The sequence below is a fragment of the Phoca vitulina genome, unplaced genomic scaffold, assembly GCF_004348235.1.
Source record: "Phoca vitulina isolate PV1807 unplaced genomic scaffold, GSC_HSeal_1.0 scaffold23, whole genome shotgun sequence".
Taxonomy (NCBI): Eukaryota; Metazoa; Chordata; class Mammalia; order Carnivora; family Phocidae; genus Phoca; species Phoca vitulina.
In genome coordinates this window covers 26,172,790-26,187,433 of record NW_022589726.1, presented here as the reverse complement: position 1 = coordinate 26,187,433, position 14,644 = coordinate 26,172,790, and the positions used below count along the sequence as shown (strand labels likewise).

General features: G+C 36.5%; 1 protein-coding gene across 3 annotated transcripts in view; it reads right to left on the bottom strand.

Annotated features, from left to right (window-relative positions):
- PUS7L (pseudouridine synthase 7 like) overlaps window positions 1-14,491 on the bottom strand; it is a 30,975-nt gene extending 16,484 nt beyond the window's left edge. Inside the window, exons 1-2 of one of the 3 annotated variants that reach the window (XM_032421039.1) lie at window positions 14,444-14,491; window positions 10,343-11,259 (exon numbers count right to left, since the gene is read on the bottom strand). In XM_032421039.1, coding sequence (XP_032276930.1) covers window positions 10,343-11,259; window positions 14,444-14,448 — 922 coding nt within the window. In that variant the 5' untranslated portion in view covers window positions 14,449-14,491. Of the gene's footprint in view, window positions 1-10,342; window positions 11,260-13,638; window positions 13,838-14,443 lie in introns of those variants that run through there. The other 2 variants (XM_032421038.1, XM_032421040.1) reach the window with 2 other exon arrangements.
- Window positions 14,492-14,644: the final 153 nt, after the last annotated feature.

Here is a 14,644-nt window from a genome sequence, read left to right as displayed (position 1 = left end):
ATGCTCCTAAAGCAGGGATCATGTTTGTTTTCTCAACTGTTATACCCACAGTCTAACACACACTAACTATTCAAATAATTGTTGAATGAATACATAAACTCCACAAGGTGCTGATTACACAAAATTGCATGTCTCCACAAGTTGTCATTATCAATATCATGACACTTGCCACTAAGCATTATAATTTCTCTCTTTACGTTTGCCCACCCCATAAACTGGGAGTTCCAAGCCAGCAAACCAATAGATAAAACGGCACTTGCTTTGTGGTAGATGCTTAAAATGTCTACTAGATGACAGGGTGGGAGTGAGATTGGGAAGGTAGGCAGAAGGAACAAGCCCAGTACCAACTACCACCAAAGAAGTTCCCCAATATGCTGGCCTATAAACCAGCCAGCACTGATAATAACAAAATACCGCAACCCACAGTTCACAATGTTTACATATAAGATACATCAAACTACTGCCCTTTTCCCTCTAATCATGAAAAGGAAATTCAGGGTTTTTTGCAGAATAATTTATATTTTGTTCAACTGCTATAATTGTCACCCGCAGCTACAAGGGTCTCCCCGAATAGTGAATACTCTAAGAAAAATGAACATTAAACATAAACATTGATTCAGGAAGTAGAAGGATGTGAAATGTATATATGTATCTATCTATCCATCTATGAATATATAAAATAGCTAAACAAGTGCTTATAATAACCACATTTTAGAATATCATACAGTTGTTTAAAAGAATGGGGAAGATCTATATATTTATATCTTCGTATGAATAACCTCTAGAAACATGATAACAGCAGGTTTCAAAAATATACACAGTGCATATAATTTATGTGAAAAGTGTTAAAATCTATAATGCAATGTTGTATATTTTCAATGTTTGAATTTTTACAAGAAAAATATTTTTTACTTGGTATGTTTAAGAATTGTTAAAGTATAAACAAACAGCTATAATTTCTGAAGAACATTCAAGCACTATCCATTACTTTCTAGATTTATTTTTACCACTAAGGCTGTTATTTTTGTACTATCATACAGCTCCCCAGATTTCTCGAAATTTTCTATTGCAGCAGTGATAAGTTAAATGTACTATGACCTCTGTTATTCTTAAAGAACTGATAAAAGAGGTACAAGAAAGGAGAGAATCATACAAGCTAATTCTGTGTGCTAAATCACAATTTGTTCTTTACACTTTCAGGGTATCTTAACCAAATAGATTCTAATATAAAACTCTGATTCCAGGACAGCTGTTTATATCACTCCTTTCAAATAAAATGAAATTAAAAGCCCATATTTAAAATGTAGAGAAATTACAACCTCAAAATATCAGCTTTTGTCATGATAGGATTTAATTACAAAGTTTAAATAAAATGATTTCAGAAGATGTGCTAGGCTAAGGATATAATGGTCAATAAAACAAAAATGATTCCTGCCTTGGGAGCATTCAGTCTTAGGAGGCTGAAAAGAATCTGAGGAAATGTTGCTGTTCTGGGGGTTTAAAGAATGAAAAGAAGTATGGCAAACAGCCAAAGCAATAAGATCAAAATATCAAATATTTCAATATTTGTAGGATTTGTGGGACTCTATTATTTTATGGGGCCTATAATGTTCTCCCTTTTCCAACTATATACCTGTGTGAAGCTGAGTTTTGTTCTTTTGATTCGATCAAAACAAGAAATTCCAAAAGATTGAATGCAAGAACAGATATGAGAATCAAGCTGACTTTTATTAAGTCAGATATTAGAAAGATTTGCAGAACTATAAAACAATGCCTGTTGTTACTAATTTTTAGTTGAAAAATATGGTTATTTTTCATTAAAAATTGTTTTCATGTTAATAGTAATAGGTTACTTTAAACAAATTCATGTTTTTGGATTTTCTGGGGTTTTTTTAATTGAAGTATAGCTGACACACAATATTACCTTAGTTTCACATATACAACATGGTGGTTCAACAATTTCTCTGTTTTAATAGGTTAGGTATCAATAGGTAATAACCACACAAATAAAAGTTGTTTGGGGTCTACAATAACTTATAAGAGCTATACTCTTCAGGTGTCCTACAACCAAAACTTTTGAGAGTCAATTAAGAATAACGTGAAAAAATATAGGTAGTCCCTCAAATATATCAAATCTGTGGAACTAGACAGAAGTCGCTAAGATATCTTAAGAGTAAAAGAAATGCAAAATTTGGTCAACTGTTGCAGTGGGCTGGCTAGGTGTTACAAACTTTTCAAAGTAGACCAGGAAACTGTTCTACACAGAAGAAGGCCAAGAAACCAATCCATAAAAGTTTTAAAGTTCATGTGTTTGATAAGTGGAGTTTGATATGTCAAATCTGTCCCTGACAATCTGGGCATGTCACTCACTAGTTGTTAAGCAAGCTCAGCCATGTAGGAAGGAACCTCCAGATTGTCTGAAATTATATCATTTGTTGCTGGTTAGCCTTGGTGCATAAGCATTTTTTTTTCATTTGTGATGATTTAGAACTTAAATACGAGTATTTAGGAGAATCAAATCCATGATTTCACTATTTTTGTTAATGAATCTGTATCTTATATACTCTGAATGTTTAAGAGAATGAGACGTACCTAATTCTAATTATAAATGTCTAACTGATTTATATTTGTCTTTTTACATTGAAATCTCACTAAGTTAGTAAATAATATGGGAACACACAGGAAAACTTAAAGGCCACCAAATTTATACTTTTAATTTATAAGATTTATAACATTTTCTTGATTACTTGGAAAAAGTGAAGTACTTAAAAAGAAAATCAACTATGCTAAATTTTAAAATTCAATTTCCACTTCTAGCCATGTTGGAATAATTGGTACTAGGTATGATCTTCCATGATAAACAGATAGAAAGCTAGACAAAACATAGGAAATACCTGTTTTCAGACACTGGAGAAACAGGCAGCACAGAACTGTGATTCAAAAAGAAAAGGAAAACAAAAGAAGTGAGCCTAAAATACTGTGTTTTTTTTGCCTAGAGATAGATACTTCTAGAGGAATCCAGGTAGAACAAAGCAGTTATGCTGAATTAAAAGGGTTAGAGGTTAGAGTTCAGGAAGGCTGAGTAGGCTGGAACTCACAAGGCAGAGTTCTAGATAAGAGGAAGCTGTGTATGCACAGAGAGTTCCAGAAATCTACATAGGTGATCTCTTGAGGTATTTGCTTATTAGTGATCTGCACATGCCTAAGATTAATTACTATATACTACTTATATAATATTGCATAACAAGTCACCCCAAACCTTAGTGGCTTACAATGTTCACTTATCTCTCATAGTGCCTGTGGGTCAGGAATTCAAGAGCACCGTGGTTTGGTGGTTTGAGCTCAGGCTCTCCCTTGAGGTTGCAGTTAGATGTGGCTGGGGCTATAGTTATTAAAAAGCCTGACAGGAGCTGGAGGATCTATTTCCAAGGGGACTCCCTCCCATGGCTGACAAATTGGTGCTGGTTACTGGCTAGAGGCCTCAATTCTCCAGTGTGATGCCTGGATACGCTCACAGTGAGCAATCCAAGAAACAGGCAAAAAGTAGAACACTTTTTATGATCTAGCCTTAGAACTCATACACCATCACTTCTGCCATATTCTACTGGCCACAAAAGGCATTTGTGTGAACACCAGGAGAAGAGCACCGAGAATCTTCTTGGGGTTGAGAACAAGTATCCATCTTCTGGCTCTAAGACTATTAGTCCCACTACATACACCCCAAATTCAAAATACACTCATTCCTTCCTGAGGCCCCCAAAACTCACACCATAGAAACAGCTCAAATTCTAACATTTTTCATCTAAATCAGGTCTAGATATAGACAAGGCTGCTTGAGTACATATCAAATTAGAATCCTCAAATACAATTTCTCTTAATATGAAGGCTAAGAAGGACTGCAACACGAAGAGACAAATCTGCTTTTCACACACCTTACAATGTTCAAACACACATAGGACAAGTGCTATACACTCTTTATTTAAACTGGGAGAAAACTGGAGGAGAGATCTAATTAAATATCAAGGGCATGCAGGAGAAACCACAGAAGGATCATACTATAATAGTAGAACTATATGACACCTCTAGAGTAAAGCCTACTCTGGCCCTCCCTTAATAAAATTCAAAATGAAGCCTCAAATAGATCTACAAATTACTTCCTTCCTGTTAAAACAAAGTTCAACACTCTTTAAATGGAGACAATATAATCCAAACTCTCAACAAGGTAACATTCACAAAGTTTGACCCCCCCCCAAAATATTACTAAACACGCAAAGAAGCAGGAAAATATGACCAATAACCCAAATAAAAGTCATTCACTAGAAACACATCCGGGAATGAGTGATAGAATTAGCAGACAAACATTTCTTAAATATCTATTAAAAACAGGCTCAAAGATTATAGGAAAAAATGAATATAAGTTGAAGACCTAAGAAAGAACTAAATGAAACTTCTAGAGCTGGAAAATGGAATTCTTAAAATAAAAATTTCATTGGATGCTTAAATCTTTCATATAATTTCTCCTGCAAAAAAGTATTCTAGGAAAATGGTTATGGTGCTGTCTCAAAAAATTAAATATATGTTACCATATGACCCAGCAATTTCACTTCTGGGTATATACCCACAGAACTGAAAACAGGGAGTTGAACAGGTATTTTTACAGCCACGTTCATGGCAGCATTATTCACAACAGCCAAAAGTTAGAAACAACCCATGTCCATTGGTAGATGAGTGAATAAAAAAAAGAGGTATATATACATACAATATTATTCAGCCTTTAAAGGAAGGAAATTCTAAGACATGTACAACATAGATGAATCTTAAAGATTTTCAGTTAAGTGATAGGTGCCAATCACAAATTGGCAAATATTTTATGATTCCACTTACATGAGATACCTAGAGAAGTCAAATTTATAGAGACAGAAAGCAGGATGGTGGTTGCCATGGCTGGGGGGAGAGGGGAAAGGCGAGAGTTATTATTTAATGGGTATACAGTTTCAGTTTGGGAAGATAAAAAAGTTCTGGAGATGGATGATGGTAATGGATGTACAACAATGTGAACATACTTAATGCCACTGAGCTTTACATTTAAGAGTGGTCAAAATGGTAAATTCTGTTATGTATATTTTATAACAATAAAAAGAAAAAGTTTTTTTAAGTGTTCTTTTTATTTTTTTTATTTTTTATTTTATTTTATTTTCTATGTGACCACTTAAGGGTTTTTATTTGCATTTAACATTTAAAACACTGAAACAGTACAAACTGAGAGGTATAATAGTTTTGTTTACACTAGGATATTCATTTTTATTTTTTTACTACCAAGATAATGTATAACAAATTTAATTTAAAAAATTTTCATTGTCTGCATGTCTGTTCTCATCATCATTATTACACGTTTTGTTTCATATCTCTTGCTGTATTTTTTTTTTTTTTAAAGATTTTATTTATTTATTTGACAGAGAGACAGCGAGAGAGGGAACACAAGCAGGGGGAGTGGGAGAGGGAGAAGCAGGCTTCCCGCCGAGCAGGGAGCCCGATGCGGGGCTCGATCCCAGGACCCTGGGATCATGACCTGAGCCGAAGGCAGTCGCTTAACCAACTGAGCCACCCAGGCACCCCTCTCTTGCTGTATTAAAATAATCTTGACACCTTGGGGCAATGGCTACTTTTTAGATAGGCCTATTTTTTTTTTTTTTAAAGATTTTATTTATTTATTTGACAGAGAGAGAGACAGCGAGAGCAGGAACACAAGCAGGGGGAGTGGGAGAGGGAGAAGCAGGCTTCCTGCCGAGCAGGGAGCCCGATGTGGGGCTTGATCCCAGGACCCCGGGATCATGACCTGAGCCGAAGGCAGACACTTAACGACTGAGCCACCCAGGCGCCCTAGATAGGCCTATTTATTAAGAATTTTTTTTTATATGAGTTATTTTTGTTCTTACAAAAGGTTGGCCTGTGCAAAATCTGGGCTAGGCATACTTTACCTTGGACTTTTTCTTTGTTCTTGGACTTGTAGATATCCCAATATCTCCATACGATTCTCTGGTGAACCATCAATTCCTCCCCTTAATAAATCCCTCCAATTACTCATAGCTTTTGTAAAACTAATTTAAACTAATACATAAAAAGTTTCCACAATTTTTAGTTCATTAATTCAAATTAATACTGTTAGAATTTCAAGTAGTATAAAACCTGTAACTGCTTAAATAACTTACCAGCAATTCTCCCTTCCACATTTAAAGCTACTTTTGTTTTTCCTTCACAATAGATTTATCTGTTACCATTTACTGCAGGCCTCATGTGTCAAGAGCTGTACTAGCAGCTCTCTCATATAAGGCAAGTCACATACCAGACAGAAATTTTCAGGAGAGAAGACACCAACATTTGAATAACTATTATATATTAAAATTTTCATTAATTATTTCCTTTAATCATTAGAATATCATTGTGAATTAGGCTTTACTATTACCCCATTTTTTAAAGTACAACCAAAAGTTACAAATTGCTAAGTAATTTGCCCGTGGTATTATTTTTTTCCAGCTTTACATTTGTGGAAACTAAGTCTTTTATTTTTTTAAAGATTTTATTTATTTATTTGACAGAGAGACAAAGAGCACACGTAGGCAGAGCAGCAGGCAGAGGGGGGACGGAGAAGCAGGCTCCCTGCTGAGCAGGGATCCCAGGATCCCAGGATCCCAGGATCACGACCTGAGCCCAAGGCAGCTGTTCAACCGATTGAGCCACCGAGGCGCCCCAGAAACTAAGTCTTAAAGAGATTTAAAAGTTCATAAATCTTTATATGAACTGAAGTCATAATATAAAATGAAACCCACATAGATTCAAGGTCTAATCTCTTCATTTATACCACAGAGTCCCTACACAGTACAATCCTGTTTCTATGCCACATGCAATCTGTGCAAATTTGGGCTGCTGCTTTCATCCTAAAAGCTTTCCTATATAAGGCCAATATTTCTGATGAACATAGGTGCCAAAATCCTCAACAATATCCTAGCAAACCAAATCCAAAAACATTCATTAAAAAAAAAATCATTCACCACAATCAAGTGGGATTTATTCGTGAGTTGCAAGCGTGGTTCAATATTCACAAACCAATCAAAGTAATACATCACATCAATAAGAAAATGGATATGAACCATATGATCATTTCAAGAGACACAGAAAAAGCATTTGACAAAGTACAACATCCATTCATGATAAAAATCCTCAACAAAGTCAGTTTAGAGGGAATATACTTCAACATAAAAAAGGCCATATATGAAAAACCCACAGCTAACATCATTCTTAATGGGAAAGAACTGACAGCCTTTCCCCTAAGGTCAGGAATGAGACAAGGATGTCCACTCTCACCACTTTTACTCAACATAGTACTGGAAGTCCTAGCAACAGCAATCAAATAACAAAAAGAAAAAAAAGGCATCCAAACTGGTAAGGAAGAAGTAAAACTTTCATTCTTTGCAGATGACATGATAATATATATAGAAAACCTGAAAGACTCCACCAAAAACTTGCTAGAACTCATAAACAGATTCATTAAAGTCACAGGATACAAAATCAATGCACAGAAATCTGCGGCATCCCTATGCACCAATAATGAAGCAGTAGAAAGAGAAATTAAGAAAACAATCCCATTTACAATTGCACTAAAAATAAAAAGATACCTATGAATAAACCTAACCAAAGAGGTGAAAGACTTGTATTCTGAAAACTATAAAACACTGATGAAAGAAATTGAAGATGACATGAAATGGAAAGATAATCTGTGCTCATGGATTATAAGAACAAACATTGTTAAAATGTCTATTCTACCCAAAGCAATCTGTACATTTAATGAAATCCCTATCAAAATATCAACAGCATTTTTCACAGAACTAATCCTAAAATTTGTATGGAACCACAAAAGACCCTGAATAGCCAAAGCAATCTTAAAAAAAAAAAAAAAAAAAAAAACTGGAGGCATCACAATTCCAGACTTCAAGTTATATTACAAAGCTGTAGGAATCAAAACAGTGTGGAACTGACACAAAAATAGAAACATAGGTCAATGGAATGGAATAGAAAACCCAGAAATGAACCCACAATTATATGGTCAATTAATCTTCAAAAAAGCAGGAAAGAATACCCAATGGGGAAAAGACAGTCTCTTCAACAAGTAGTGTTGGGAAAACTGGAGAGCTACATGCAAAAGAATGAAACTGGACCACTTTCTTACACCATATACAAAAATAAACTCAAAATGGATGGAAAACCTAAATGTGAGACCTGAAACCATAAAAATCCTAGGAAAGAGCATAGGCGATAATTTCTCTGACATCAACTGTAGCAACTTTTTTTCTAGATAGGTCCCCTGAGGTAAGGGAAACAAAAGCAAAAATAAACTACTGGCACCACATTAGAATAAAAAGCTTCTGCACAGCAAAGAAAACAATCAACAAAACTAAAAGGCAACCCATGGAATGCGAGAAGATATTTGCAAATGACGTATCTGATAAAGGTTTAGTATCCAAAATATATAAAGAACTGATATAACTCAACACCCAGAAAACAAATAATCCAATTTATCAATGTGCAGAAGACACACAAACAGACATTTCTCCAAAGAAGACAAACAGATGTGTGCCTGGGTTGCTCAGTCAGTTAAGCATCCAACTCTTGATCTCAGCTCCCGGTCTTGGTCTCAGGGTCATGAGTTCAAGCTCTGTGGAGTCTATCAAACAAAAAGAAAAGAAAAGAAGACGAAGACGACGATGATGATGACAACAGCCAGCTGGCCAACAGACACATGAAAAGATGAAAAATGTTCACCATCACTTATCATCAGGGAAATGCAAATCAAAACTACAATGAGATATCACCTCATACCTGTCAGATTAGCTAAAGTCAACAACACAAGAAACAACAGGTGTTGGCAAGGATGTGGAGAAAAAGCAACCCTCTTGCACTGTTGGAGTAGCCACTATGGAAAACAGTATGGAGTTTCCTCAAAGAGTTAAGAATAAAACTACCCTATGATCCAGCAATCTCACTACTGGGTATTTACCCAAAGAATTGGAAAATAATTCAAAGGGATACATGAACCCCCACATTTATAGCTGCATTATTTACAATAGCCAAGATATGGAAGCAACACAAGTGTCCATTGATGGACTGATGAATGGATAAAGAAGAGGTTGCATAGACACACAATGGAATATTACTCAGCCATAAAAAAGAATGAAATCTTGCCATTTACAGTGACATGGATGGTGTTAGAGTAATGCTAAGTGAAATAAGCCAGTCAGAGAAAGTCACATACCATATGATTTCACTCATATGTATAATTTAAGAAATAAATGAGCAAAGGGGGGGGGGAAGAGAGAGACAAATGAAGAAACACTCTTAACTATAGAGAACAAACTGCTGGTTACCAGAGGGGAGGTTGGTGGGGGATGGGTGAAATAGATGATGGGGATTAAGGAGAGCACTTGTCATGATGAGCAGTGGGTGATTAAAATAAAAACTTAAAAATAAATAAAATAATGTGTTTAACCAGGAAAAAAAAACAAACTTTGCTGTATCTATAAAACAAGACCATCGGAAATACTTCCCGTCCTTCATGTAGGATATAGACCAATTAAACCTGGTCAGCCAAACTTGTAGAATAAGATTTCATAAGTTCCATCCAGGCCTAGGAATTGAATATATCTGCTAAAACAGTGATTTTCAAAATGTGGTCCCCAGACCGAGTAGAAAAAGCATCACCTGGGAATTTCTGAAAGCCCTGCCCCAAACCTTCTAAATCAGAAACTCTGAGAATAGGGCTCAGAAATCTGTTTAACAAGCCCTTTTGGTGACTTTTAATGCATGTTAAAGTTTGAGAACCTCCTCTCTAAAAGAGTAACTGAACAAAGAGGGAGCTCCTTGTAAGGAGGCTCTTTACCTCGGGTACTGAAGTTCAATTGTTTAGAAAACAAGGTGTTCTCTTCACTTTCCCAAGCAAAGCAGACATATTATACTTGTCTGAGTACTTAATTTTAATTAAAATAACTTCAAAAATATGAAATCTAGATTTATCTCCAATAAAACTTATTAAACACAAAATAACTCCTTCAACTTTATACATTTGTGACTATGTTAACTATAAGCCCTGTGTTAACCATACTTTGATTAATAAGGTTAATTCGTAAAATTAGTGTAATTCGAAAGGCCTTAGCTTCCACTAAAAACTAGACCCAAATATTTTTTCCAACATCCCTCTGGTTAAGTCTACTTAATTCATTTGAAATTATTCATCTTTCACACAATTTTAACTAACTTTATCAACGAAAATGGTAACGATGTATTACATTACCTGTGTATATAACTTTTTGATCCCGGCATTCAAAAAGAGACCTTTTCCTGTGTTTGTGTGTTTTTTCCCGAAATCTTACTGTTATCGCTACATTTGGATTACTGGCATTGTAACTGAGTTCAGGGAAAGATTTGGTTTCCACAAGGTTTCCAAACTTTTTGTTGACAAAATGGTGGACAGCTTTTCTGTGGTCTTTGTTTGTGTCAGGTTTAAAGGTAAATTTTGAATTTTCTTTCTTTGCATCCAAATATTTAAAAAAGTCAAATGCTTCTTCTTCAGATACCAAGTGACAGAGTTCCTTATACTCAAGATTTGGTTTTACAACAATCTCACTGTTTTTACCAACGGTTATTAAAAAGGGGAATTTCTGCCTAACAGCACTATGCAAAATAGCCCTCTTGTTTTTGTCAAGGATTCTGCCTAATGAGAATTCAGGAGATGATCCAATTAGCTCAGTTTTAGAATTCCACTTCTCTTTTATATCACAGGCAAAGTGATTCAGTAATTCGTTAGTTTTTTCATCTAACAAGTTGCTTAAAACATCAACTTTTTCTTCACCTTTGGAAGTTCCATCATTGATAGTATCTTCCTTTTCTGAAGCAGACTGATGATTTTGGTCATCATCAGAGCACCCAGTGACAATATTGACTTCTTGGTTGCTTCCCTCTTTAAAGGATAAATTCTGAAAATCAAGTTTTGTTTTTTTGGCAAAATTATTTGGCTCAGGTAGTACTTTACTAATCCGTTCATTGGTGGCCTTATTAACTAACTGTCCCTGTTCATCAATCTCTATAACAACAAAGTCACTTGGTGAGCTTTTTATAGTGCCATGAAATCCAACATGATCAGTAATGAAACACAAAGAACTAAACCTGACTCTAAAATCTGTATCCTCTTCCATTCTTAAATAACAATGCCTACAAAAGAAAGAAAGAGGCAGTTACCAGAAAGAAAAGTTATGGATAACAAAAAAGAAATGTATTTGCAGGACTTATTTTTCTTTCTCCCTTTCAATCCTGAGTTCCCTTAAGAGACGTTAGCAATTTATATCTATATATCATGTGTATTTTGACCCTTCTATACCAAGATGAATTAACAGGCAATCTTTTCTGGTGTAACTGATGATTTGCAACTTCACTCTTCACCCACTCCAAGCTTCCATCCATTATCCAGGATTAAAATGGATCAGTTTCAAGTTTACTTTAAAAATACCACTTGTAGGCCCACAAAGAAAAGACCAGAACATAGGACTTAATGATTTGTCTAAATCCCATCCCTGAAAATTTCCAGCTAATTCCGGAGAATTTGTGGCTAGATTTTTATATATTAGGGGTTGGAGATGAGAGAAGGGACCAGAAGACAGGAAGAAATAGTCCAAATTGATAGATAAATGAAGTTCTAAAAACCAACCTGCAATTTATTAATTAATTAATTTAATTAATTAATTTAACTTAAATTAATCCTGAACCTTAAACCTTCTTGAAAACCCAGTTATAAACTTTTACAGATACAAACTTTTGATGTTGACCCACAGGAAAATTCCAACCATGCTACTGGCATCAGAGAGAAAAAAACTTTTCAGATCTTCTTGAAGCAGTAGATAAGAGAATAATCCTCTGAAGAAGCCTTTATTCATTCTTCACACAGCCTATGGCTACCATACCAAACAGAGCTACATGAAAGACAAAATGCCCAGGGACCACATACTACTCACATATAACCACACTCTCTAGGTAATTCATCATCATCTGAACCTTCATCCCATTTCTATAATGTATTCTACTAATCTGAACCAATCTAGTAAACTTCCCCCAGATCATGCCACATAGAAATCACAGCAAAGTCTCTATAACCTAATTTCCTAGACTACATAAGGATATGTTTATTTCCTCCATTCCTTAATTTCCTGCACAGTCTCCTCAGTTTCTTGTCATAACTGAAACCTGGTTATTTCCCTTCGCTGCTGCTTCTCTAGTCCTCTCAAGTGAAGGCTATTTTTCCTTTCACACCCACCTAACTTAGGACCTGGAGGATGTAAATATGTTCTGTTTGCCACTGCTCCAAACCATTTCTCCCTCCTCTACCTGCCCCAAATCCCAACTCCTTTGAAGTTCATGCAATCAGGCTTTACCATCTGCTGGCATCCTCTCTTTGGTCCCCAGAAGACTCCTCTTCATTCACTGATGATTTTAACACCTCCCTCAATGTCTTCCTACCCAACATGACTTCCATGTCCATCTATATGCATCATCTACTTAAGACCACAGTCCCTCGATTCCTTGATCTCAACCTCAACCCATTTCCACGCCATCTTGGCCATAACCTTGACTTTCTCATCACCAAAAATTACATCAACTTTAAGCATCTGGCTCTCTGATTACTCTTGCTGTCCTTCCATCATTTAGTACTCCCATCTTAGAAATTCTTATACATTGTGAAGGCCTCTAATCTGCTTCTACTTAACTAGTCCACTATTGTCCATTCTCCACATGGCCAGAATGATGATTTGAAAGGTAAATTAAATCATATCACAATCCTCTTTAAAACTTCTAATCACATTGATAATGAAATCCAAATTACTTACCCTGGCTTCCAAAGACTTCTAAGATTCTGGACTCTATCTATTCTCTAAATTTATCTTGTACCCTTTCCCCATTACCCACTACACTCCAACTACACTGGCCTTCTTCAATTCCTTTGTGTTAACCCTTCCTGATTAAATTAGTCATTCCTCAATCACATTCTCATAGAGGTCGTCCCTGACTAATAATGTAAAGGAACCAGCAAGATACTCTCTTCCCCCAAACCCTACTCAACTTTCTGCACAGTATTTCTATCTAATAATTTTATTATTTACGGTATATCTCTCCCAACTAGAATCTTAGCTCTATGGGAGCAAGTGCCTTGTCTGCCCAATTCACTGATTATCTCACATTTAAAACAGTGTCAAGCACAGAGTAAGCATGCAATCAATTCTGACTGAATAAATGAATAAATGAAACAACTACTACAAAATAAGAGCTGTAAGAGTAAAAAGGAAGAAAAAAGGGATCACTTTTGCCTATGATAATCAGAGAAAGCGTAATACAAGAAGTGGCCATTTAAGTCCTCAAAACGATTCAAGACATAGAATAAGGTAGAGACATATCGTTAAGTACATACAAACAAAATATACAATGTGTTAGGATAAATTGAACAGCCCAGATACAAGAGCAGTAGGAGAAAAAGTTTTGTAGTACAGTTCTGGAAAATACAGCTCGGATTAGAGCCAAACTGCCAGAGAGTGAATACCCTACCAAGAACTTAGAATCCGTTGAGTGGTCCACATATAGCTACTGGAGGTGTTTGAGTAGAAAAATGACACAATCCAAAAAAATGTTTTAGTAAGATGAATGATGGCACCGAGCAGATGAATGTGATGAAGAATTCCAAAAGTTGGAAAGCAATGTGATCAAGAGCAGTTTTAGGATTGTCCTTGTAAAGAATAATAATGTACTCTTTCCCCAGTAGAAGGAAAAAAATATGAAGACATTCTACTACTGGGTTAGCTAGAACACCTTGGGAAGAACGTCATGTTCAGGGAATTACAACGAGCATCTTAGTAAAAGAGTGGAACTGAGCTGGACGGAGCCAAGGAGCCCACGTGGAGTTAAACACAAATAGGCAGTATTCCTACACAGCAGGTTTCTTGACAAGGGTACGAGGCGGAGAGGAGTGGGTAGTTTGGCTGACCCAAGGTTGGGGAATTGGTGGTTGAGGGCAGATCTGGGGAGATGTTAGAAATGCAGCAGATAGCGTTTTTCCCTCATGCTCTTCCTTCAAACGCCAACGCTCAGCTGCAGTCACTCCTATTTGCTTTCTGTCACCAATTCTCAGAACTAAAGTCTCTGGCGGGGTTGCCTTCTGGTGCATCAGAAGTACCCCTAGCACAGCCAGTGGCTCCACCTGCTTCTTCTCCCTCCACTACCCCCGCCTGTCCCAACGCCGATAGTAGCCCATGTCCCCTTCCTCTTGCGGGCAAAAAGCCGGGGTCCCAAAGCTAATCTCATCATTGCCCCCCACAGAAGCCCCGCATCTTGCAAGAAGTTCGACCCGGTCTACCTCATGTCCAGGTTAAGGAATTCCTGGGCACAATGCTGTGCGCATGTCCGGAAGTCCTAAAATACTTAGCCTCCGACAGCGGCGTACTTAAAGGGGCAGGCTCTCGCTTAAAGAAGAATCTTAGGCGAGACCTGGGATTTCTCACGCTGCAGAGCCGCCTGGAAGCTCAAAGAGGAGGGGCGGGGCGGGGCGGGGCGGGGC